Below are 25,840 nucleotides of genomic sequence, written 5' to 3' on the forward strand. Positions count from 1 at the left end.
CAAAGGCGCATAACGGTTATCATCTGATATCCGTTGAAGCTCGTAAGCGTCCAGAACTGCGGCTCAACTCCTCGACTATTTTTCTAATTTTCAGGAGGAAAAATCCACGTGTGGGCATCTCATTGGAGCTTCCCAGTGGGATTGACCAGTACTAAGATTCTCATAATCAGACCCAAGTCTTTGTAAAATTAAATGACTATCCCTTTCTTTCTTCCGCTCTTTAATTACCCATTCCTTTTTTTCTTTAATTTCTTCCTTCCCCAATTTCTTCTGCTCTTTAATTTCTTCCTTCAACGCCTCACAAGAACTAGGTAAAAACCAAAACCCTATCCCTTAATTTCCTTAAAATCAGGATTTTCAGTTTTTGATGCTTGATTTTTATTTTCGCCAAGAAGAACTTCGTTGCATACACTATAGTTTAAGCTATTTTTCAGGTGCAGTTGGATTTCGACCATTTTTTTTTTGGTGTCAAGAAATGAGTAAATCTATCGAGTTGAAAATGGCATGTTCTTTAATCGCTATCGCCTTGATAAATTCCTCTTAGATGTGATTGATCATCAGCGGGAAATTCTTGATTTTTAAAACAACTTTTGTTTCTTTCTTATGTTTTCTTTTACTTTTCACTTTCTTGATTCCCAGGAAGATCAACGAAACCAAAAGAGAAGGAATTTTCGTCTTGAATTTGATATTCTTGATCAGTGCCTAATAAAGCATCAAATTCTGTTTTAAGAATTTTTTTACGATGACTTCTTGCTGGTAGCTTCAAATTTAGTTGGATTACTACTCTATTTGGTGTGAGACTGTAGTCACTGTATATGTCTACTAAATTTGATATCAGTTCTATTTACCTGTTCTTTTGTGTAACATGCTTATTTCATCCGTTTTTCGAACAGGGATTAACTTGTTATCTGGTGGCAACCTAATGCCGTCTGCCGCCTCGCCTCAGTGGCAAGAGAAAGCTAGTGATTTCCTTCAATCCTCAAGTGATCTTCTTTTCAAACCCTTATGTGATATATATATATACACACACACACTGGTGCATTAATTTAGTTCTTTTTCGTTTTCTTTGGTATTGTGGACTGATCAAATCTTTAATGCAGGTGTGAAGCTTAAAGAAGCCGGCCATACTGCAGGGACTTTTGTAGAGGAGGTTGCCAAGGATGCTAAAGGTAATGTTGCTGATGCGGTGGGAAAAGTTGGATCAATGGTTAAAAGTCGGTGGTCGCTTCTTCAGCAGCCATCAACGAGACATGCCATGCAAGAGCGTCTTATCACTGCAGCTGCAACCACCAGCATGTTCTTGAGGAAGGGATTCTCAGAAACAAAAGATAAGGTTACGGTTGGAAAGACTAAGGCTGAAGAGGTAATGCTTTCCAAACAATTCAGTCCCCAGAAATCAGTAAGCATATGTAGTTATTAATTAATAACAAGTACAGACATGTACTAGATACACCAAAAGTATGTTAGCCCAATACATATGCAGAGATATACATATTCCCATATGACATGCAATGAAACTGCTAAAAATCCAGTAAAGCAAGGTACTTTTTTTGAATTCGCTTTTGCTGATTATTGCAGGTTCTTGATTGGGATGATAACATTATAATATCTGTTTGTTCATGTTGCTGATTTGAATCTGATGGTCACTTAATATTAATAGAGATCCCTACATGATTGTTATATAATGGAATATGTGACCTACAGCATTAATGGAAGCTCCTACACTAGTGTTGCGCAACTTAATTAAACGGTGTCCCTTGGAAAATTTGTCTGTGTGTCAAAAGAGAAAGATCTTGGATTATTCATCATATGTGGCATTTTAAACTTCCATTACTAATTTGAACAACGAAGCTATAAATATGCTAGTGAAACTGATTAAGCAAAAACTTTGATGTTTTCCTGTTAGGAGAGTTAATCTCAGTCTTAGTTGGGGTTGATATATGGTGTTATTAGTGCAATCATCCTTGTGCAACTTGGAGACATCATTTATGGTCTAGTAGCATTTTGTTTAACATTCCTCAAATCTTTCTACTTCCTGAGCAAATTTCTTACCCTTTCACTATGTTGCAAAAAAAATGAAATAGAACAGGAAAATGAAAGATCAAATGTGAACTTCTATTGGCACAGATGTTAACAGTCTGCAAATCCATGTGAAATCATCAGCCATAATGATCAAGTTCATTTGTGTGACATTGTATTGACATTCTTGACAGAACTGCAGGCAAGACGTATTGCATGGTATAATGCACATATAAATTATTCATCCTTCTGTAAAACGCTTTTTCTTGAAAACATGTTGCTTCTGTGACCATCTTTATGACCTGAATGGGAATAAGGATTAGGAAAACCTTCTTTTGGTGGATATGCATACTATTTTAGAGATGCATGAATATGTGAAACTGAAAAGTGTAGAATATCATGTAGTCCCTGTAGTAATAAGCAGTTCTGATTGCTGCAATAGTTGACTTATTGGCAAGAACAACCGTGGTTCAGGTGGCAAAGAAGACTGCACAAAAGAGCAAGACTTTACTTACTGACCTTGAACGTTGGCAGAAGGTACTTTTGATGCTTGTCAGGATTATTTTCTGGTCCTGTGTGAGTTCTATTTGCCTACCTTTTAACACAAATTTTCATAAATATTAATTTTTTTCTTATTCATTTTGCAGGGTGTTGCAAGTACTGATGGTAAGCTTCTAGCATTTTGACCATTAATTACTTATTTAGTGAGTTCCGTTCTTTGGCTTAAAAAAAATTGTGTTAAATGAATGCATAATGAGTCCTCTTCTTGGCCTGATGAGGTAATCATGCAAGAGGTAAATATGGTGAGATTGTGCTATTGTTGCTCAGGGTTTAATTCTCGAGCTTTTATAGTTGGCTTGTGAACCTTTCTGGTCATATCATTAGCTTTTTCCTGCTTTTATGCTCAGCTATGAGTTTTACAGAATTAATACGAAACCTATACTTGGGGATGCTAATTAATGCTTACTTCTAACTTGCCAAATCAGAATTAATACGAAACCTATTCTTGGGGATGCTAATTAGTGCTTACTTCTAACTTGCCAAATCAGAAATGCTTGATGTAATATAAACTTTGAACTTCTACCTGGTCAATAGTTGTAATGCACATCGTCCAGTTGCAAAATGTTCTGGTGTGTTCTAGCTAAAATTCTAATGGTCCTTATCTATTTATAACCAACAGTGTTTGGAGTTCCAATTGAAGTAACTGTTCATCGGCAACATTCTACAAGGCCCATTCCTTATATCTTGGTCAAATGTGCCGATTATCTTGTATTATCAGGTAAATAGCCTATATGTGGAAAACATTTATATGCTGTTGTTACCGTAATTTTAATCTTTTAGTTCCTAAAATAATATGAACTTTCATTTGGTCAAGGGATGAGCTCACAAGAGCTGTTCAAGTCTGAAGGAGACAGAAAGGTTATTCAGCACTTAGTTTCATTATACAATCAAGGTATTGGAGTGTTCAAGCTTGTGTCAACCTTTTGTGGTTCTTCATCAATCAACCTTCTTATATCCATGCTTTCTTATCTCTGTGCTGTAGATCTGAATGCTTCACTGCCAGAAGGTGTGAATGCTCTTGATGTTGCATCTCTCATGAAGTGTTACCTTGCAAGCCTGCCTGAGCCTTTGACCACCTTTGAGCTGTATAACGAAATCAGAAGTGCTCGCTCCAGCATCCATACCATGAGAAATATACTGAAGAGGCTTCCAACGGTTAATTACATGACACTCGAATTGATTACTGCAGTACTTCTCCGTGTTAGCCAGAAGTCTCTACTTAACAAGGCAATCTGATCTCTCTCTCTATCTCTCTCTCATGTATGTATGCACGTGTGCTCGTGTGTGTGCTAGTGCTTGTCTAGACAGTGTGCATATAATGTGCAGGCTTTCGTCTGTGCATGCACACATTTCTATTAATGTATCTTATTGTACCTTCGATGGTGTAGTCAAATCTCTTGCAGTATCTACTATAGCAAATTGAGTTATTTTTGCTGAAAGTTTGCAAGAATGGCCACAAGAAAGTTTTAATGTTCCAATATTTTATAGTTGGACGGAATACCTTATGATTTTTGATGAATGATATCTTCCAAATGCAGACATCTTTAAGATCTTTAGCTTCTTTGATTGGTTAATGTTGGTGAGTTTTTGAAAAAGAAACAGCATGAGTCTAATTTGAATAATATGTTTTGCTTTACCAGTAAATGTGATATCCATATATATAGAAGTATCATGTAATTTATTGGTTTGAATTCTTTTGGATTTTATTTGTCTTTAGTTATCTGCAGAATTTGAATTCTTGCATATAATATTGCTGGTGAATTAGCACTAGGTAACCATGCTCACAGCTCCATATATATTCATTTCTGGTAGATGGATGCTCGAAGCATTGCCATGGAAATGGCCCCTATCCTTATGTGGCAGCAAGGGCAGAGACCAGAGCATTATAAACAGTTCTGGAATCACTCATTGAAATCTCACTCTAAAACTGACAGGATTCCTGCCCAAGATTATGATAGTACATGGGACATGCTGGCAGGTAATTTGGTTCTTTATCTGTCTTCCTTGGCAAGTATTATCCTTGTCTGATTTCAAGTTTCATACTTTCGTTATAAACTTGAAGTATTATAGAACTTGAAATCGATATTTACTGGTGATTATTATACTATTCTGTTTGTTCTTAACCATGCAGAAGAAGGCGAAGATGCAGATGCATCATCTCCCATTCCCTTGGATGACGGGTTGCCAGTAGATTATGGAGCTATCGAGGTTATCCAATGCTTAATTGAGCAACACAATGCAATTTTCACAGATGCAAATGAAACTGTCTGGTGACTGGGAAGATTGTCGGTTGTGAATGCATTTGTTCAATTAGATTTTAACCTGCTAGGTTCAATTTTCTTGAAGATTGTATAGCATGTTGCTTTTATGATTATATTTATGGAAATTTCAGAAACCTCCCCTGAGGTTTCTGACACTTTCACTGACATCCCCTGAGGTTCTCAAAATTTCACTTACCTCCCTTGATAAAAAATTGGGCCCCTTTTCTGACGTCATCAGGGCCAAAATTACAGATATATCCCAAGTAGTTGGGGTTAATTACTACCGTTTATGTTTAAGTTACATAATGAATTTTCTTATTCTTTACGTACCTATTCTTGTCATGCAAGATTACACGCCTGACTTCAAATTACGTACTTTGCAAGAAAATGTCTGTGGAGTCATTTGTTACAAGACAAGAAGTTCAATCAAATAAGAACAATTTATGTACACAGGTGGGATTGGGAATTCAAGCTTGTCCTTTTTGGTATTTAGGATAATGTTTTTATATGAACTCAAGGAAGATGGATAGCCTATTTTGCAAGGTTATTAGGTAATTTACCTTTGTGGAATTCTTGATATCAAGCCATTTGATTGCTAATGTGGACAGGTGGCTTAAGCGCGTAATAAGTGCCATGGATTCGAAGTTCGGCTGAAATATCACATATCGAACGAAGTCTTTATTAGAAACCTAATTAGAAACCTATTAGAGTTCAGTGAGCTCTCGTACTAAGCTCCACCGCCAACCCTCCATTTCGAAAAAAAAAGACAAAAGCAAAACAAAAGCAAACACACGAAGCGCAGAATAACGTTGAAACCCGCAAGCGGGATTATGTGTTTTTTCTATTTCAAGGTTAGCTCGCATGCGGGTTAATGTTATATTTGAGCGCGAGAAGAAAAAATTGGTAATTAGGCTCTTTGGGCATTATAAGTAAATATTTAAATTAATGGCAGTTTTATTACACCAATATTATTGTATTATCATTATTATGATTATTGTATTATTTCTTATGCAAATATAACATTTAATTATTTAAATTTGATTTTATTTTTACAATTTATAAAATTTTTATCACTTATATAATATTTTTAAAACCCTAATACATCTAAATTTGATTTTATTTTTCAAATTTATAAGATTTTTATTTAAAAAAATGGGATACGGATAAGATATCCGGTTGGTTCGATTTGCATAGGTGCATATGAGAATATCCGAATACTCCTGAAACCCGCAAGCGGGATTCTGTGTTTTTTCTATTTCAAGGTTAGCTCGCATGCGGGTTAATGTTATATTTGAGCGCGAGAAGAAAAAATTGGTAATTAGGCTCTTTGGGCATTATAAGTAAATATTTAAATTAATGGCAGTTTTATTACACCAATATTATTGTATTATCATTATTATGATTATTGTATTATTTCTTATGCAAATATAACATTTAATTATCCAAGCAGTTTGATTTTATTTTTACAATTTATAAAATTTTTATCACTTATATAATATTTTTAAAACCCTAATACATCTAAATTTGAATCTAATTTTCTACAAGTCATACTTATAAATGCGAAATCTAACAAAAAAGTTAAATACAATTTTTGCAGGTCAAATTTAACAAATGCGAGCTATTTGCAAAATTTTAAATATTTGCAACATTTTTTAAAACAAAAATTAGAAGCTTTCTGCAAATAATTCCCTACCTCTCAAAAAATACCAAAATAAAAAAGATAAGAGCTCGCATTTGCTTCCTAGAAATAATTCCCTAGCTCTTAAAAAAGGAAAAAAAAAAATTGAGAAGAGCTCGCATTCGTGGAATGCGAGCTCAATAACCAGAGCTCGCATTCCACGAATGCGAGCTCTTGTAAGCTCGCATTTGTGAAATTCACAAATGCGAAGACCCCCCTGACGGAAATTAAACCCAAAATCACCCCTTTTGTAGAATTTTTTTAAAATTCATCACAAAGTTGGAAATTTCTCAATAGAAATACAACTTGTCTGGATTCCTTTCACTCTCTGATATCATTACGGTTGCTTTGCGATTACAGCGGCAAAACCTGTTTTTAATGGAGAAAGATGTAGGTGAATTCCATGATTCTCCCCTATGGCTTGAAGAGGCCATGGTTGCAGCTAAAACTTTTTACTCAGAGCTCTAATTGTAGCACAGCAAATGCACTTGTTATCACTCCAAATTAGTAGCAAAGAATGTTAATAGCTTGAAACCTCAGAGGTAGTTAAGTTGCTTTGCTTTATATGCTATTGCTACTGAAACAGCAAACCTTCTGGCCGTTGCAATTTGCAGCTAGCCGTTGCAAAATCTGCCAAATAACTGTTGCATGGCACATCTGGTGCATGCAATTTTTTGTATTGCACTTACCCCCCCTCAACTTTACTAATTAGTCCAAATCATTTATTCTTCTTTGAATCTTCTACTAATACAACTTCTGCAAAGGGTAGCTATGGAATAAAAATACCTTCTCACACATGAAAATAATATTTTAATCTGATTTGGACTGGATTGTTACCACAAAATCAAAAGCAAGGGAGGTAAGTGAAATTTTGAGAACCTCAGGGGATGTCAGTGAAAGTGTCAGAAACCTCAGGGGAGGTTTCTGAAATTATCCCTTATATTTATGGAAATTTTGCATGATTGCATTACAGAATGCTTCACCATGATTGTCAAATATGGTATTGATCATGATTAGCTAATCCAATGGTCTGTGGCATCATTCGAGTGATTTTCACTTTTGTGCCTGTGCAGCTCCATTTTCGAATCCAAACCCCATGTTCATATGTTTTAAGGCGTCCATTGGATATTCATTAACACACTTAAATTTTACCTATCATGTGTCTCTCTCTCTCTCCATATATATATATATATATATATATATATATTAACCATTATTACTCTTATCTTTAATTTATTTATTTTTCCTAATTAATCTCACATTTCCAAAAATTTAACACTTGAGGTATATCTTAGCGTCCATTATACGAATCCATATGTTTTAATGCTAATTTGCATCTCTTCAATGGAGTTTCTTTGATCGCTGTATACTGTATTTGCATGCTTGGCTATACGAGTCCCGATCGTCGGTTTCTGTGTTTGGATGATAAATGACGTTTGCCCAAACCTAATGTGACTTAATTTGCTGCTGGTAGAGACGCCGTGTAACATTATAGTTCGGACTTGCGACGCCAAAAACGGATGTTAAAGCCAAACAAAAATGGGGCAAAATTTACAGGCACTAAGGAGGCAAATAAAGATGCAAGAATTTAACTTTAGTACTTATTTTGTTGGCTTAATCTCAAAATGCCCCTTGTGATGTTACTTCAATAGCAAATTGCCGTCATAGTCACAAAACACACGAATTACCCTTTCTAAATTATGAAAAGATGGTCATATTCATATATACTTATTTTATCTGATAGTTTTAACCTTTTGGCACTAAAAAATTAAGTGTGTACTAAATTAAACTTTTTGGATCCAAAGTTATGTTATTTTTTTATTTTACGAAAACTTGTTAAATTAGTAAGGGTAAAACTTCATGAATGATAAAGTTAGATGCCAAAAAGCATTTTTTAGGAGAATAAAAGGAAACAAAAAATAGAATAAAAAACTAAAAGAAAATTCCTAGTTAAAATTTTGAGGTTTATTTCTATCAATCGAATTTTGCATGATTTATCTTGAATTTTGAGTACGAGGAAGCAAGTGCAAATTTTGTTTAGATTATAATTATAAGCTATTTTCCAAAAAAAAAACTTTAAGACATTTTTTACATCTAACTTAATCATTCATGAGACTCTATCCTTTTCACTCTAACAGCTCTCCATAAATTTAAAAAAAAAAAGAACATATTCTAGGGCCAAAAAGTTAAATTTTGGTACACAAATTTATTTTGTAGTACCAAAGAAATACGTATGTAAGGATATGACTATCTTTTCACAATTTAGAGGGGGCAATTTGTATGTTTTGTGAATATGAGAGGTAACTTGCTGCTAAGGTAACATTACAGGGGGCATTTTGGGATTTAGGCTAAGTATTTTATTTCACAAAACAAATTCCTCGATCAGTCCATAAAATTAGTACCAAGCGGAGTTCGAAATCAGACGAACAGGAACTCCGTCGATAGTTTGTCCGATGTCGACCCTCTTCCTAAGCCTTCTCATTGCTGCTACTATACTCTTCTCTTCGGTAAGTAAGAAGTCATCCATAATTCTGTGCACTTTTTTATCCATCTTTTTATTCTTTTTTCATGGATTATCGCGCTTATTTTATTCTATTTTATTTATTTATATTTAAGTTCATAATTTATGGGAACAGGGGCAAACAATTCGTGTCCTAGTTATGATCATCATCCGAGTCTTTCCGTTTCGATATTTTCTGGGTCAGACTATCTCTGCAAATTTTCGTCTCCTTGATTTGTTGAATTCCGAGTACTTATCTTGTAGTACAGTCGTAGCGACTTAGCTGGGAACACAAATTTAACAGATTGTCGTTAAGGTGCCATGCTTTTAGTGTAGCAATTCGTGTCCTTCTTAGTGTAGCATTTTGGATTTTCACTGACGTCACCTAGTACTACTATTTCATGAAAACAGGCATTGGGAAACGGGGCTGCTGCTAAGACCTCCTGGAAGTATCCATTAGTGGTCAGCACCTGGCCCTTCAAAGAAGCTGTTAGAGCTGCCTGGAGGGCTGTCCACAATGGCGCTTCTGCAGTTGATACTGTGGTGGAAGGTTGTTCTGCTTGCGAGGAGCTAAGATGTGATGGTACAGGTTGGAACTCTGGAACTTAGAGATTCATTATTCGTTTGTTATACTAGGGAAAACACCAATTTTTGAATTTGGCTGGTCCATAGGGTTATGTTCTGCAAACTTTGCAATTTGCTCCTATCATCTCATCTTCTACAGTGCCATATATGGTTGCATCTTATAGTCCCCATTTTCAGCTGATTGATTGGAAATTCTAGAAAGCTTCTGGACTTTACCTGCATCTGTAATTTGTAATTGCATGATTGCTCATGATCTTCTCCAGATGCTTCTGACATAATTTTCTCTTTCTTTCTTTAATATGAGCATGTAGCTCACCAGAATAGGGAGACTGAATAAAGTTCCTTTAATTTTATCTCTTTGGCTTGTTCAAATGTTTAATTTTGATCAGACATTTAGAAGGTTTTGTTAATATAAAAATAATTTCTGTCGATCACAAATAGCAAGAAACATTTTTAGGATGCTAGCCAAAATTTGTATGGATTTTTTTCCCCTTGTGATGGTTATTCACGTGGACAGTTGGACCTGGTGGAAGCCCAGATGAGAATGGGGAAACTACAATAGATGCAATGCTCATGAACGGGGTAATAACCACTTCAACTGTTTCCATATTGCTAAAAAATTGCAAAATTAGTTTGACATTACCAGTATGCTCTGGTTTTGTCAAACAATTTATAGGACTGTTTTGACATTGCTAATATGCTTTTTGTCATTAAGAAAAAATGACCATTACTTTGGATTTTACTAAGACATGCCTAGGTGACAATGGAGGTTGGAGCTGTTGCAGCCATGAGGTATGTACGGGATGGCATCAAAGCTGCACAATTGGTGATGCAATACACTCAGCACACCATGCTTGTCGGAGAGCAAGCCTCAATATTTGCCATTTCAATGGGTCTTCCAGGGCCAACAAACCTAAGCTCTACAGAGTCCTTAGAAAAGTGGGCTAAATGGAAAGAGAGTAACTGCCAGCCAAATTTTAGAAAAAATGTTTCTCCTGCTGACAGCTGTGGTCCTTACCATCCAGAGCATGCCTTGGCCTTGGGTAAGATAACATGCTCAATGGCCAACTTGGACGGTCTAAACGAGTCCAGACCGTTCATAGATCGTCGCAACCATGATACAATAGCTATGGCTGTCATTGATACTGTAAGTTCTTGGTTACTGTACCTCCCCATTCTGATCAAGAATCTTACCAGAAAATAGATTATAGTGGATGTTATTATTCAGATGGGACACATTGCTGCTGGTACATCAACTAATGGGGCCACATTTAAGATTCCTGGCAGGTGATTCACTTAGCTTATATGCTGTAACAGATTATAACAAAATTGATCTTATTTCCTTCTAAAACTTTTAGTTGATGTGTCAGAGAGCAAAACGTATTACAAACCTACGTTTGATTTTCTTATCAGAAAGTAGGGGGTGGGGGAGGACCGAAAAAAAAAAAGAAATGGTTGTATTTAGTCAGTTAGTTGTATAAAGCTAACTTTTCCTTCTCTTTTTCTTTCTGTTCTTTTTTTTTTCCCTGAGAATGAATTACCAACAAGTCCTGTTTGATTGAGATTGTAGATTGATTGGCAGCAATCTTTCTGTCAAACCGATCAGTATTAACTAGGCTAAAATCCTGTAGCCACTTAACCAATGGTTTACTTGTTTCTAGGGTGACATTATTTCTTTGTATAGAGTAATGACCTTGGATTTATATGCCAACCTGCTTAATGCATTTAATGTTCGCAAGATAGATGATGGAACCTTTTTTAAGTTTTTATGTTCAAAAGTGTTTAGAGCTATAAGCCTATAATCACTTGTAATTACTCTTTAGACTGCATACTTTTCTTAAAAGGTTAACTTACCTTGGATGACACGTTTGATCTACCTGTTGATAATATGCTTTTTCCCAGGCAAACCTTCCGCACTAATTTTCTGTGCTATTCGGTTTGCTTGAGCTAGGGTTGGCGACGGACCCATTGCTGGATCTTCGGCATACGCTGATGCTGAAGTTGGAGCATGCGGTGCAACTGGGGATGGTGATATTATGATGCGATTTCTTCCATGGTAGCTTTCTGGAATAAATTTACTTGAATATAGCTTTCTGAGATCAGCTTTCTCCATGATGACTAGGATTTTATTGTGGTATATATTCTGGGCTGAATGCATGGAAAAAACTTTGGCAAGGTGAAATGATCGGTGGTATAGAAAGCTTATGGTGATTCTCATATCAGATAGGATGAAAGCTCAATGTAATAGACACAGATGCTTAAGATGTTTTAAATGAACCTGTTACATGTTAGATGGTTACATCACTATAGCTTCCTTTCATGCCTGAGCAACTTTTTTGCTGGTGAAGCAATTGCTCCCCTTCTACCACCACCAACCCCCCCCCCCCCCCCACAACAAACAAAAAAAAATTTCTAACTTGTTGCTGGTCCTTGTAATTTGATAGCTAACCGCTAATGCATCCCAAAATCTGGATAATGATAAAGAATTCACTGCGCTTCTCTGTTAATAGTTACTCTGTTTAAGATTCTTAGATATATCACCTGTGGTTTTTGTGGATTTCAGTTATCAAGTTGTAGAGAGTATGAGGCGAGGAATGCAACCAGAGCTTGCTGCCAAAGATGCAATATCACGAATCGCAAACAAGTATCCTGACTTTACTGGAGCTGTTTTTGCAGTGAACAAGGATGGTGCCCATGCAGGTGCATGCCATGGTTGGACTTTTCAATATTCCGTAAGAAACCCAGGAATGGACGATGTGGAGGTGTTTACCGTTCTTCCCTGAGATTTTAATGGCTGGCACTGATGCTCGTCATTGAGCTTGCCCCTTGCAGGGATACAAGTGTTTCTTAGTTGTTTGAAGAATAGATCCGGATGCAAAAGGAAGGATAATCCCCCCCTGATTCATACTAGTTTATCCGGTTGCTTGAATCATTAATGTCAAATGAGAAACATTATTGGAATTCGTCTTCAGCCCAATTAATGAAGGGAGATGAATGAATGATTGAAGGGGCTCTCCTTAATTTTTAGTTTTCTTTCCCACTGTGAATTTGCAGCATCAATTGCATTTTGTTAGCGAGTGTTTTATCCTTCCACTTGAAAAGTCTTGATTACATGATGTAACACAAGCTGGTGGAAGAAGGGAGTGAGGGATTGCTTCTTGACCACGGTAACTAATATGGAGGAAATCTATTTATTTATTCTTCAGCTTTTTGTCAATTTTTTACCCCAAAAGTGCAACCTCTCGTCATTTAATGTCGTGTAAGCTAGCAATTTTTATCATAATAGGGAGGAAACGCTTTCTGAACATGCACGGCGGCACAGAATAACGCCACTCCGGGGAAGGTATCTCCCTCAAACTCAAAAGGAAAATGACGCTTAAAATCGTACTTCCAGAAGGCGTGATTTACGGTGGTGCTGCAAAAACAGCATTTTGCGACTTTAAGCTTTCCACTGGAAAGCGTGGACCTCAATCCCATCAATGTTCGCACCTTCATTCCCCGTAGCTATTATTGGTTAACTTTTATTTCCCTACTTTTCTTTTTATTTGGGGTGCTATTTTCTGCATGCCCCTCCTCTTCTTCCCATCATCCAATATTCTACTCACTTAATACTAGAAAAAATTTTGAACGCTAAAATTCTTGGTTGACAATATTGACCACCGAAAACCAAGGGATTCTCAATCTTACTACGTTGTACTTTTCTTTTTCTGCGTCATCACCTTAACCTCGTACTGCATCACTGATTTTTCCGTTGTTTGTTTCAGTTTTCATTTTTATTTAATAATTGTCATTTTTCTGAGAGCAAATCCAAATTTCACTACCATGGAAAGAAACAAAAATTGTTTAGTAGTAGGAGATAATAATCCTATGGAGAGTGCAAATTCCAAGGCTGAAATCTCTGTCTTCAGCTCAAGTTTGTTCCTGGATAACGTCGGGGAGGTTGTTTTGACCCTCAATCCTTCTTCTGATCAATTATATTGGCAATCTGTTGATCCCCTAGATCATGTAAGCTTTCTTCACAGCCCCTTGTTCCTGTTTTTTTATTTTTTTCATTTAATTTTGTTTATAGATTTTCTCAATGTGCGTTGGTGGTTTATCTGAAAGCTACGATCTTTTTCAAACTGTAAATTTCTTAAGGGCACAATTTTCAAGTTTTTTTTTTTTTTTTTTGATAAGATTTTCAAGTTTGTTAAGTATCGATAAAATTATGTAGAGGGGGCATATCCCCCCCCCCCCCTTTTATTTTTTTAAACCCTTTTCCTTCTGGTGATCTGATACTGGTTGTTCAAATTAGTTTTCCTGATTATATCGTGAACCAATAGTCGATGATTTGGTGCTTTGACTGTCGTTTCAGCTGTGATTGTGTGTGAATTTCTGGAATTCTTTATTTGATGAGTTTAATATTCTTTTTTCTGCACGGGGAAGCACAGTGTCAAGAAGTAAATTGCACATAACTTTGAACACAACGTGGGTTTTAATTTAATTTGAGAATTAGCTGATAGGCAAGGAAAAAGAGCGCCAAAACGGATTAATGCTTGGAATTTGGTATGATGATCGGTAAGATAATCTAAAAGCAGATATGTTCAATGACTGACTCTCATTTTCAGCTCATTATAGCATGCTTTTTCCACTGCTGGTAACCCTGCAGTGTTGGCAACAAGAGTAGCTTGTAATCTGATAAAAGCAATTTTGAAACTTACACTATTACGTATCTGGACTTTTATTATTTACTTTAAGGACACAGGGCCAACAAAGGGGGATGGGGTATGAGTTACTTGCGTTTTGGAGCAAGTATTTTGATGGGTGAGATTTAAAGAATTGATTCTTGCACTTATGATTAAGAATGAACAGATAGCTATATTGTGCTGTAATGTCAATTTCTTTCACATGGCTGATACTGCAACAATGTAAAATGCCATATACATGTGATATATTGCTAGCTGAGTGTGTTGTCTTAGTTTATTGCTGGTAACTCTGATTTATACATGGCTGAAATCATTGTACAATTGCTTTACCAGCAAAAATCTCAACAGAACTCTCTTTTTTAAGCTCTTATATTAGCTTGTTGTTGGTAAACCTGGGTTGCATGGGTGGAATTATTGTGTCATGCTTTTTTCATTGTTTCCCTAGTAAATACGTCTTTGTTCTGATCGCTGAAAGCTTATCTGTTGAATGTCGTGTCTTTGAAAAACTCTGAGCATCCATATACAAGACATCAGCCTATGCCTTGTAGACATCTAAGAAGAATGTTCTTAAATTTGCCTTTTCTGGTGTAAACAGGGTAGATCATGTTGCGGTCTCTTTTCAAACTCTGATTCTGCACTTAAAATTTCTGACGTATACGGTGTTGAGTTCATTGATTATGGTATCGTACATGAGTCTGCTCTTACAAATGCTGCTGGAGGGTGTCTTTCGGGTCGTCCAACTGAGGTTATAATTTTTGCCATAGGCCCTAATATAGTCTCAGTTATGCAAATGGACCGTTGGATATGTTACTCTGTTTGCTTGTGCAGATGTACCGATTTAAAGTGTATGGGGTTCAGAAATCTAAAACCTACCCTTCTATCTGGGCTCCATCTATTTATACTTTTGGTCATTCAGATTCCCGGACATGTTGCATGTGGGTTAACCGGATCAATGCTTCTCTAGACATGGAAGCAGACAGACCTAAGAACCTTCTGGTATGTGTAACAAGTGTAGTACCTTTTGGTTCTTCAATTTGATTTCTTTCAGGGAAGATGGAGATGAGCAATATTTATTCCAAGAAATGATTTGTGATTAACCAGGTTTTTGTTCATCCAAGAAGTGGGAAAGGAAATGGATGTAGAACATGGGATGCTGTGGCTCCCATATTCTCTCAAGCTAATGTGAAGACAAAGGTGAACTCTTAGCTGCTTTTGATATTCAGTGAAGGTTCGGAAATAATAATCATCAGGAGAAGTTAAGCAGTGGTTGGTTACATAGTTGCATATTCTTTTTCCAGATTTTGTGCATTCATCCCTTTACTTTGCCAACAAATTGAATGAACTAATGGTGTGACGTCTCATGTATATGGACATAATGTTTTAACATTCTAATTGGAAGTCATTTATGTGAGAGACACTTTACAGCCCACACTGACTACTTCATCTTTAAATTGCTTCCCTAAACCACAAGGATTCTCTATAATAGTCTTGACCAAATATCAATAGCTCTTGAAGTGCTTAAAAGATGGTAGACTCAGACTGTTGGTGACTAGCAAAACACCTTGCCTAGTTAGCTTGCTATTACTTCTGAGGTGTAATCTCTGGAATTATCACATAAAATCCTCGTCTTGTCTTTGCCATTGAGCAAATTTTTTGAAATACAAAGTTTCATGAATTAGGTGAAATATGAAGATGAGGGCATGACTGTAAATGTAATCAACAGACTTTATTTGTATGTAAGATAAAGTGTAGCTTTATATGCACTTATTGGCAGATCTTCAATTCAATCAGGTAATGAATAATGTGGAAAGCAGCTGTTCGGTTACCTCAGCTTTGTTGTCCACTGTTGTGATTCTGGATTATTTCTATTTGTGTTTGAAATATCATCAGGTCATTATGACAGAGAGAGCTGGACATGCTTTTGATGTACTAGCCTCGATTACAAACAGGGAGCTGGATTCATATGATGGTGTTCTAGCTGTTGTAAGTACTTTTACTTTTACTTTCTCCTTTTCATGCACTGTTGAACTTCCGCGAGAGATAACCTTTATTTAGGAAAAGATATTGAAATTATCAAGCTAGTTTAATTCTGTAGATTTTAAGTTACCTCTTGCTAAAGTTTTTAAATGATGGTTCAAGTATTCCATGATTTGGATATTTGATTTTGGGATTTTGCTGTCAAGTTTCAGTTCAGTGAGAATAGATTCCTTAAGTAGGCCTTAGGCCTTCGAATTACCTAATAACGAGATATAACATAAGATTCTTTGTCTTGCTGGTTTGGGCATTTGCAGGGTGGTGATGGGTTATTTAATGAGATCCTCAACGGACTTCTTCTTTCTAGGCATGAAGTTCCATGTCCCTCACGGTCCATGGATTTTGAAAATTATGTTGACAATGGTTGCGAATTGTCAGTTCATGAGGCAGTTGGAAACTTAGAGGAACCTTCCGATCCTTGTGAAGATGATTCTCCTCTTCTGATGAACATAGGACATAGTAGAACGCAAGTCTCAAATCTCCGTATGTTGATAATTAGCAAATCCTCACAAGTCTTCTTCATGTCTAAAATTATAATTGTCAAGGTTTCTTATCATAAATATATCTGGAGTTGCAGGATCTGAAGCTGATCTATGCCACACAGGTTAGTTAAATTCCTAAGCAAGTTGATTAAATGTGAATTTTGAATACTACTTTTTCCAGACAGGAGGCTATGCTAGTAATGCTTTTTGACTATTGCGTCTGCGGTGCTTTAAGCAGAGCATGATAGCAAGTTTTCTTTTCCCCACGAGCGGTTCAGATTTGGAATTATTCCAGCAGGATCCACTGATGCCACTGTGATTTGGTATTAACTAATGTTTTGTTATCTTCTTCACTCTTATTACCTTGTTTTGTTAATCGCATGAAATTGATTTCATTTATGTGTGACGATGTCTTGAAATCATCCTATGCTTAGTACAAGACTTCCATGGCTACTCTTTGCTACTCTCTCCTCATATAGATTGTGAAAACTCAGAGAAGTCATCAGCTTTGTCATTAAGATTTCTGGTCCTTCAGATGTAGGGTTTGGCATAGTTGTGAACTTCAGTATTCCCAAGTTTAGTTCCATAAATGATTTTGAATGGCTTGCTTTGACAGTTACAATGTTAGATTATTAATTTGTGTAAAACTCATTCATCTGTTAATGAACTTAAGAATTTCTCTGACTGACATAATCTTGAAGTCCTATTAGATGTTAGATGTAGATGGAAGATTGTTCATTTCAACTGCATTAACCATCCCAATATTAGTTTTTCAAGTAAATGAATGAGAATCTTGATGATGACTTTCATTCCTCCATGGTTTATCTGAGGATATTAGTTAGCACCTCGATTTTTTTTAATTTTGTTAGTGAACACCTGGCTTAATTTGTTTTTCCTTTTTTTTTAATTATTGAAAATACTGATTTACTACTTGCATATAGCATATAAGGGGGAGAAACAAATTTCAGAAGCTAGCGGAAAAATGTGTAGAGAAAAATAGAAAATGGTCTTTTGTTTTTAGGTATCAACTCACAACCTGAACCTGTTTATTTATAGACTGCACCAAATTTCTGTGATGCTTTTCAGCATTCAGTGTATCAGCCCTCCTCCAACCTCCGATCAGGAACAGAAACTACAAACTTGCCTCCTTTTACATTATCCAACTCCAATTTTTACAGCTATGAAGATTTTTGACATAAATTCCTGTACTATTCTGGTGTCTTTTCGATAAGGTATACTTTGATATTAACTTCTCTAACCATGACTAAAGCGTGTCAGAAAGATCGAAAGATCTTGTCATCTTAATCAAATCAGCATACTTACAACTGCAATACGTTTGGGCTTGTTCTCATTTGCTCGTCAACGGATAGTAGCTTTTTAAGCTAAAAGTTTGCTTTGGGTGCTTTCACTTGCTTTTGACTTTTTCTCTTAGAATATAAAAGATGGATAAAAAATTAAGCTAAAAGCAGAGGCTTAATTTGGAAGATGTGATTAAGATGCTTTTGAGAACAGGCATTTTAAAATCTTTATGACAACAATACTCTTTCAAGTTGAAACAGTTTTTATAAAAATCATTTTTCTCACTAACTACAGGGTAAAATAATTTTTCTGAACCAAACAAGAACAGGCCCTTTCTGTGAAATCAGAGTAGTGATTCACTAGAGTATTAATCTTTGCTGTAAATTTAATGCATGGCTGCTGTGCTTTATTATGCTGTATTTCACTCTTAAAATTGGTTACCATTCAAGATTTAATGTTCTCCAACACTGACATGGCATTGAATTTGAAGAACACATGATCAGAGGACTGTATTATATATCATTTTCCTGGTATGCCTGAGTTGGTCAAATTAAAAGAAATACTTTAATTTTTTGCAGTACAACTGGGGGTCGAGATCCTGTGATGTCTGCATTGCAAATTGTCCTTGGTAAAAGGTTATGCCTTGATGTAGCTCAAGTGGTGAGATGGAAAACAACATCTACATCAAAGGATGAACCTTATGTACGCTATGCAGCCAATTTTGCTGGGTAAATTTTTCTTTACCTTGCTTAAATACCTGATTCTCAGCTTCCTCGTTCTAGGGATTTAGCATTGGGACTTGCTTCATTTGTCATACATGTTTATTCTGTTGGATGGGATTTATTTTCTTCCATTTCTGCTTTAGGTTTTCTATTAAAAGCTTTTCTTGCACATTCATTCACCCCTTTGATGTACTTTAATTTGTTCTTGGTTATATTGATTTTGTATAGATATGGTTTTTATGGCGATGTAATTATGGAGAGCGAGAAATACCGTTGGATGGGTCCAAAGCGGTACGATTATGCTGGTACAAAGGTGTTTCTTCAACACAGGTATGTCTTAGTAGGCCGCCTTCCCCAAGCAGATGCCTATGTATGTTTGGTTATTGAATTGAATCTGGCATTTTGATGACAAGATATTGGGCTCTCTCTCTGACACACACACAAAAACATATTTTATATGCCCTCTTTCTGAATCTCTGTCAACCAAATATTGAGGCCTTGAATGGCATTATGTTATCCTCATCTAGCCCTTTCATCCAGAATTTCCAAATGTAAGCCCTTTCATCTATTAAGAGATTTTACGTTGTGCTGATGAAGCATAAACTAATACAATACATCAAAAAAATCAATTTGACAAAATTTTCTCTTAATGCTACCCTTTCAGGTCCTATGAGGCAGAAGTGGCATATGTACAAGTGGAATCAGAAAAAGCCAGTGTTCGTCCTGAAAGAGGTCCTTGGTCTCGTAAGATGAAAGCACTGATGGGCCTATCTGATCCATCTACAAAAGGGACTTGTCGTGCGAATTGCAGCGTTTGTAATGAAAAGCCAATACAATCATCAGCAAAATCTGCCAGCATAGGACCGTACAAAGGAGAATCAAAATGGAAAAAGTCCAAAGGGCGTTTTCTGAGTGTAGGTGCTGCTGTGATTTCCTGCCGAAATGAAAGAGCACCTGATGGTCTGGTTGCTGATGCACACCTTTCAGATGGTTTCCTGCATCTTATATTGGTCAAAGATTGCCCACGTGCACTTTACTTACGGTAACCATCTGCACCCTCCTCTTTATTGCAAGTCGAATTCAGAAAATGGGCATACTTATACGTTATAACAGAGAATAGACCAAACTAATCCTCGCATTTACTTGGGATATTTGCAGTCACCTGACCCAGCTTGCAATGAAGGGTGGTAATCCCCTAAATTTTCGGTTTGTTGAGCACCATAAAGTACGGTTTTTCTTCAACTTGTGTATTCATGTTTTCCTGGTACAGAAACCATACTCCAGTGCTGACCTTTTCACGTCTGATATGCAGACCACTGCTTTCATGTTCACTTCTTTCGGGAAGGAGAGCGTATGGAATGTAGACGGTGAGATTTTACAAGGGCATCAACTTTCTGCTCAAGTATATCGAGGCCTTGTTAGTTTATTTGCTACTGGCCCTGATTACTTGTAATGAGTTACAAACTTACAATGTATTAATACCTTCTTGTAAAATTTTGTAGCATAGCTTCCTCAAGGGTTCTAATTTTGTTCCCCCGTTTTGTGAAGCTTCTACTCATAATTTATGAAATCATTGCTCTTGTAAGCCAATTGTTACCGCACTTGGCCCCTATTCTATGTCACCTGCGCACGAAGTGGGGGGGTTGGGAATGATGATGTAGTTTTAGTACCTCGATACAAAGTTCTCTAACAGTTACAGTTGTCATAGCAGGTTTGTCTCATTTCCTGGCAGCCCTTCATCTCATTTCATGGTAGCTTCTAAAGTATTACGAGAACTTGTTTATGCTACATTTTGACTGGACTTCTTATGCAAGTTTGATGAGACATTGAAGTATAGGAATGAGATGCGACAAACATTTGATTTGTTTATTATATATGTACGACCAAAGAACGATGAGTTATGCTCACGAGGACAAGAAGTTTCATATATCGAGATTTTCAACTTTGCATTGTCTTAAGGGTGCAGTGTAGATTGATCAAGGAGGTTTTGATCTGATAGCTAAATTGAGTTACTTAAAAATTAGAGGTTCCGGATACGAATTTTCCTACTCGCTTCTCCTTCTTGCTTCTTAAATGTCATCTCACTCCTGCTACGGAAAAAAATTTTAAAATAAAGGGACAATGTAGGTAGCCTAGTTCCAAAAGCTTTGGTAATTGGTAGCGACGGCAATGCTGATTGTCTCCATTTCGTCCTTATTTTAATTTTGTTCTCTCTCCAATCGTGACTCCGTCTTTGCCCATGTAAACCGCTGTCTAGACTTGGGACGACTTAGAATTTCCTCGGCATTTCCAATGGCATTGTCATCAACTTGTGTTGCGTATGACAACCCATCATATTTGCCTCAACAGCATCCAACGAAGCCACTTCATTTCTGCAGCTAACAACAACATGTCTTCGCCATTGCAGTAAGCGCTCCCTATTTCCCTTCCATTCTTTTCCGTTCCCTTCCTGCAATTCTCTATAGCTCCATAGATGATCAGCGTGCTAACTATATAGGTGTTATTTTCTTGGCTTTTACTTTGATCTTTTGACCAGCCATTGAAAGAGTCATATTTTGTTGTTTTTTTAAGCAAGTTGCCCAAAGTTTTTAGATTGGTGATCGGCCTGATTTTCTGTAAGTTGTCCAGGAATATAGCTTGAGCAAAAATCCCAGAAGATTCTCTGCAGCATCTACATCATGTCTTGGCATCTTCGCTATATATACATATATATATATATATGGTTACTTTTTGTTTTTCTATCTTGGGATTTTACGTGCTTGAAATCTTCTAAGTAGTGTGTTTGTTGTCGACTCAATGAACCACCCTTTTTCATAGTAGTTTTCATTTTCGGGACGTTATCAACTGACAACAATAAACAACATCTGAATATATTCTGCAAAAATGTGCGCCTTTTAAGGTACTACCGATCTTTGCCGCCGGTGGCCAAGACCTATACCGTGGTCTGTCTAATGACCACAGTCGCTTTTCATATGGAACTCTACAAAGTCTCCAACATAGCACTTTATTATTCAGATGTTTTCAAAAGGTTCCAGGTAACATTTCATTTGCTCGGACAACCCTGGCCTAGTCTTTCAGAAATGTAACAATCTGATCCTTCTTTTTCTTCTTCATTAATGCGGTACTTCGTAAATATCTCTCTGTTTCCTTGAGCTCAGGTGTGGAGGCTTATCACAAACTTCTTTTTCCTTGGAGGATTTTCCTTGCCGTTTGGATTTCGTATCCTTACAATGTAAGCAGAAATGAGTAACCAGTACTAATGACTCTCTAATTACAACCTCAGCAAAACTAGAATTAGCCCATTTTCTCGGCTGTTTGGTCGAGGGAATTATCGCATTTTCTCGGCCTCAAGAATTTGCTGACAATGAATAATCTGAATTAGACTATACTACGGAGTTTCATTAGAGAGGGGGGCTTTTGACAAGAGGACTGCAGACTACGTGTGGATGTTCGTATTTGGAGCAATCTCACTGCTGGTAAGTTTTTTGTGGCAGTGCTGATTGCCTTTCCTCAAAAAGACTCACAATTAGAATCAGCTTTTTGTTTGATGAGGAAATATGATGATATGATTCATTTTGTAACAAGCGATTAATAGGTGATGGCAGCGATTCCATTGCTGTGGTCTCCGTTTAAGGGACCAGCCATGGTTTTCATGATTGTCTACGTCTGGAGCAGGGAAAACCCAAATGCCCGGGTCAACATACAAGGACTCGTGGAAATTAAGGTGCGCTCGCCGCTCCTGCAAACTACTCATCTCTGTCTGAATGTGCAAACTACCAAACTAGTTCTCCCCTGTAATTGGTCATTAGTGTTACTTTATTATGCTTAACTTTGTTCTGTGTTTTGGGGATTTTTTTTTTTTATTTATTTTTGGGGGGGGGGTTGCAGGGATTCTATCTTCCGTGGGTGATGCTGGGCATAGACACCATCCTTGGAAATCCGTGGATGCCTGGCATTCAGGGAATAGCTGCGGGCCATATTTATTACTTCTGCACGGTGCTTTATCCTCTGTCTACTGGAAAGAACTACTTCAAGACTCCCCTCTGGGTGTATCCTTTCTATAATCATTATTCTTTTTTTCACTCCTCTTTTTCTTAAAACAACTCTATACATATTACTATCTGCAATGTTTCTTTAACTATGCTTCAAGTCACAAGCTAGTTGCATTTTGGGGTGAGGGATACCAAATGAATGCTCCAGTCAGGCAAGACCCTGATGCCGGAGTTGCGTTTCGCGGCAGGAGCTACAGGCTCGGAGGGCCTAGTCGCGGCTCAGCACGGCCACCAGGCAGCAGCAGCAGCACTTCCTCAGCACAGGAGGGACCAAACGGCCCAGCGCAGCCCACTGGTAGTACAGCCGACGGAGTGGCATTTCGTGGCAGAAGTCACCGGTTAGGTGCCAGATAACCCCATATATGGTAATCAAAGGATATTAAGAGCAGCATGTTTTGCCGTGCCTGCGAGAGAGACAGTTGCTGCAGCTTATCTTGGGGATTGGTAGCTTATTATTTTTGGGCCTAATCGATTCTGGCGGACAATCTTGCAGCTGTTTTAGTCATGGGGAAGAATCAAGATGCCATAAAACCATAAACAAGACTTCCTTGTATTTTTTATTTCATCATGTCATTCTCCTTATAACAGAATTGTTAGAGCTCTAAACGTGACATTTTCACATCCATATAATGCAAAATGTAGGCTAATTGTTGTGTTGTTCTGAAAATGTCGAAAAGGGAGTGCCAAAAATTTTTTTTTTTCAGGGTTTAAAATTGAAGAGGAGCATTATCTGCACGATACGCAGCAGCAGGAGGAAGAATAAGAAAAAGAACAAAGATCAAGAAATGGACGCATAATCTAGGCGACCAAGTCTTGGTCCCTTAAACTTTACGAGAAAGGCTAGAATGGGCCCAGACCAGCCGAAGACCAAATCAACCTAATTAAATTCAGAAGCCCTTGAAAAAGCAAGTATCCCAAGTCAATCTTAATAAACTCGCTTTTGACGGTTGACCAGCTGTTCTGCATGTTAGGCAGGGGGCCCATTTCTATCAGCCTCATCTATCTTCAAAGTCGTTTGTTTGAAAAAAAAAAAAATCTAACTTCAAAGGGCGAGTCACGAGCTAGCACTGGACCAAGGACACTGAGTTGTCAATGAAAACCGTTCTGAACGATGTAATATTTTTTGAACAAGATGTAATTTTATGTAAATTATTTGTAAAACTCATCAATAAAGACATAATTATTATATATGAAATTCATATGAACAATAACAAAATATAATACCTCTGTTATAAAAATTTACATAAAACATTCAAAAAATGTTATATTGTTCAGGGTTGACAACCTTCCCTGCCCCGCTCCCGCTAGCAGTCCACTAATCCAATTTATTTATTATTACTTCTTTGTTTTTAAGTTGAAAATGCCAATAACCATCTCTTTAACCTCAGGCTGGAGTATTTGCCAAGGCATTGCGTCGTGTACAATTTAATGGAGGCAGACAGAGACAGGAACATCGTGGGATTTTTGAGCAAGCTGAGCTTCTTCTTTGTTTTTTCCTTTTTCTTTTCTTGGCGCTTAGCTGAGCTGCTTTGATCACCAAGAAACTGAATTTACTTTTCATGTTTGATGATGAATTACTTCAGGGGGCACTACTTCACGGTGTTTGTAGGTGCACGTTTAATTTAAAGAGCCTTGAAAACGAAATTACTGCCACTATATGCTATATGCTATTGCAGGCTTTTGATACTTGATTAGAACTGAAAATGGACAGATGATACTATAATGAACAGCAGATCTCGTCCGAATTGAAATTGCATGCCTTATATCTTAAGTTGTTCTTTTCACATTATTATACCCCAACTATCTTTCAAGTATTTTTCAAAAAAAAAAAAAAAAAACTATCTTACAAGTAGAGGAATATATATATATAACCTAGATGACAGTCCGTAAGATTCCTCAAAGTTACGGACATATCTGAGCCACACAATGATCCCAAAGCAAACACGGTTACGGGCTGATCCACTGGCAATTACTTACGCCCCCTCCCAAAACAAAACAAAAAAAAAAAAACTTGGAAGCGATTTTTCACAAATGCAAAAATTATGTCAGCACAAGTAAATGGCTTAAGTAACAAAAGTCGTCGCTAAAAGTTAGCATTTTGCGAAGTCTCCTTAGTACAAGTCAAGCAATAAATGAATGATAGGTACGAGAGATCTGATAAGAGTCCGATAATAAATTTTTGGAACCTTACTGAGGCATCCTTGAAATTAGTCATATCATGATATAGAGAAATTTCTAAAATCAGATTTATCTGCGGTTGATGTTGCTTTGAAAAATGTTGTTATTTATGCTCCTACTTTTGTTAATCACGTTTTCATTATCATTCTAATCGGATACTTTTTATTTATTAGATTATATGATAAAATAAATTATGGGAGTGTGAATAATAAAATATAAAATGCAAATAATATTTTTCATTACTTTTATTTATGTTTATGCTTCTTTTGTTGATGACAACATAAATATTTATATGATGTCCTCCAGAAAAGGGGATTCGTTAATTAAGAGACAGCAGCGTTATTTTAGATCGAAAAATTAGTATTAAGATCATTCATGTGGAAAGATACTCATCATTAGCATAATCTCGGAAAATCATGGTACAAAGATTCATGGTGGTTATGATGGACTTTAAGGAAACAAAATAGCAACCCAATAAGTGTACTAGGATCAACTTTTCTCTTTTGACCTAAGATAATTATGATTAGGGATAATTTCACAAACCTCCCCTGAAGTTTGTCTTAATATCACTTAGTACCCTCATAGTTTTAAAAAAAATCTCTCTTACCTTCTCTTGATCGTAATATTTGAACTCTAGGTTTATAAGCGCAATAAGACAATAAAATAAGAAACACAAGTTTAATGGCAAAATGAACAATTTAAAGAGCAAATTAGTAGAAGATATTGTAACAAACCATAACAAGTTATACTATCAAAAAGCACTCTTATAATTCACCAATATCAT

General features: G+C 36.6%; 4 protein-coding genes across 5 annotated transcripts; all 4 read left to right on the top strand.

The window, feature by feature from the left end:
• The first annotated feature begins 206 nt into the window (after positions 1-206).
• LOC113751074 (uncharacterized Rho GTPase-activating protein At5g61530) lies at positions 207-5,121 on the top strand. Its single transcript, XM_027294938.1, has 10 exons — positions 207-311; positions 894-983; positions 1,101-1,363; positions 2,494-2,556; positions 2,667-2,685; positions 3,200-3,298; positions 3,395-3,472; positions 3,563-3,807; positions 4,393-4,558; positions 4,712-5,121. Exons 2-10 carry the CDS (start codon positions 923-925, stop codon positions 4,852-4,854), a joined length of 1,137 nt encoding a protein of 378 aa, XP_027150739.1. The 5' UTR covers positions 207-311; positions 894-922; the 3' UTR covers positions 4,855-5,121.
• A 3,814-nt stretch (positions 5,122-8,935) lies between these two features.
• Positions 8,936-12,631, top strand: LOC113775849 (probable isoaspartyl peptidase/L-asparaginase 3). 2 transcript variants are annotated; one of them, XM_027320889.1, is made up of 7 exons: positions 8,936-9,026; positions 9,431-9,608; positions 10,122-10,186; positions 10,362-10,751; positions 10,833-10,891; positions 11,556-11,660; positions 12,168-12,631. In XM_027320889.1, the coding sequence occupies exons 1-7, from the start codon at positions 8,973-8,975 to the stop codon at positions 12,385-12,387; spliced, it is 1,071 nt and encodes a 356-aa protein (XP_027176690.1). In that variant the 5' UTR covers positions 8,936-8,972; the 3' UTR covers positions 12,388-12,631. The 2 variants fall into 2 exon arrangements, with proteins under 2 accessions (XP_027176690.1, XP_027176698.1); XM_027320897.1 differs by lacking the exons at positions 8,936-9,026; positions 9,431-9,608 and having other exon boundaries at positions 10,352-10,751.
• Positions 12,632-13,145: 514 nt separating this feature from the next.
• On the top strand, positions 13,146-20,422 carry LOC113751207 (ceramide kinase). Its single transcript, XM_027295137.1, has 13 exons — positions 13,146-13,609; positions 14,885-15,034; positions 15,118-15,285; positions 15,391-15,483; positions 16,180-16,272; positions 16,581-16,806; positions 16,901-16,927; positions 17,044-17,128; positions 18,683-18,832; positions 19,055-19,156; positions 19,491-19,868; positions 19,985-20,051; positions 20,139-20,422. Exons 1-13 carry the CDS (start codon positions 13,427-13,429, stop codon positions 20,277-20,279), a joined length of 1,863 nt encoding a protein of 620 aa, XP_027150938.1. The 5' UTR covers positions 13,146-13,426; the 3' UTR covers positions 20,280-20,422.
• Positions 20,423-21,179: 757 nt separating this feature from the next.
• LOC113778401 (derlin-1.2-like) lies at positions 21,180-23,545 on the top strand. Its single transcript, XM_027323807.1, has 7 exons — positions 21,180-21,232; positions 21,726-21,861; positions 21,985-22,058; positions 22,209-22,302; positions 22,422-22,550; positions 22,715-22,875; positions 22,977-23,545. The coding sequence occupies exons 1-7, from the start codon at positions 21,216-21,218 to the stop codon at positions 23,230-23,232; spliced, it is 867 nt and encodes a 288-aa protein (XP_027179608.1). The 5' UTR covers positions 21,180-21,215; the 3' UTR covers positions 23,233-23,545.
• Positions 23,546-25,840: the final 2,295 nt, after the last annotated feature.

Source organism: Coffea eugenioides, chromosome 1 (genome assembly GCF_003713205.1).
Source record: "Coffea eugenioides isolate CCC68of chromosome 1, Ceug_1.0, whole genome shotgun sequence".
Lineage (NCBI taxonomy): Eukaryota > Viridiplantae > Streptophyta > Magnoliopsida > Gentianales > Rubiaceae > Coffea > Coffea eugenioides.

Bases quoted from the DNA above. Each gene is read 5' to 3' on its own strand.
- LOC113778401 (XM_027323807.1), top strand. The intron at 22,059-22,208 runs GTAAGCAGAAAT...AATCTGAATTAG, and splicing joins GGATTTCGTATCCTTACAAT to ACTATACTACGGAGTTTCAT. The intron at 22,303-22,421 runs GTAAGTTTTTTG...AGCGATTAATAG, and splicing joins TTGGAGCAATCTCACTGCTG to GTGATGGCAGCGATTCCATT.
- LOC113775849 (XM_027320889.1), top strand. From the start codon at position 8,973: ATGTCGACCCTCTTCCTAAGCCTTCTCATTGCTGCTACTATACTCTTC. The intron at 9,027-9,430 runs GTAAGTAAGAAG...TCATGAAAACAG, and splicing joins CTACTATACTCTTCTCTTCG to GCATTGGGAAACGGGGCTGC. The intron at 10,892-11,555 runs GTGATTCACTTA...TGCTTGAGCTAG, and splicing joins ACATTTAAGATTCCTGGCAG to GGTTGGCGACGGACCCATTG.
- LOC113751207 (XM_027295137.1), top strand. From the start codon at position 13,427: ATGGAAAGAAACAAAAATTGTTTAGTAGTAGGAGATAATAATCCTATG. The intron at 15,035-15,117 runs GTTATAATTTTT...TTGCTTGTGCAG, and splicing joins TTTCGGGTCGTCCAACTGAG to ATGTACCGATTTAAAGTGTA. The intron at 19,869-19,984 runs GTAACCATCTGC...GGATATTTGCAG, and splicing joins CCACGTGCACTTTACTTACG to TCACCTGACCCAGCTTGCAA.
- LOC113751074 (XM_027294938.1), top strand. From the start codon at position 923: ATGCCGTCTGCCGCCTCGCCTCAGTGGCAAGAGAAAGCTAGTGATTTC. The intron at 1,364-2,493 runs GTAATGCTTTCC...ACCGTGGTTCAG, and splicing joins GAAAGACTAAGGCTGAAGAG to GTGGCAAAGAAGACTGCACA. The intron at 3,299-3,394 runs GTAAATAGCCTA...CATTTGGTCAAG, and splicing joins CGATTATCTTGTATTATCAG to GGATGAGCTCACAAGAGCTG.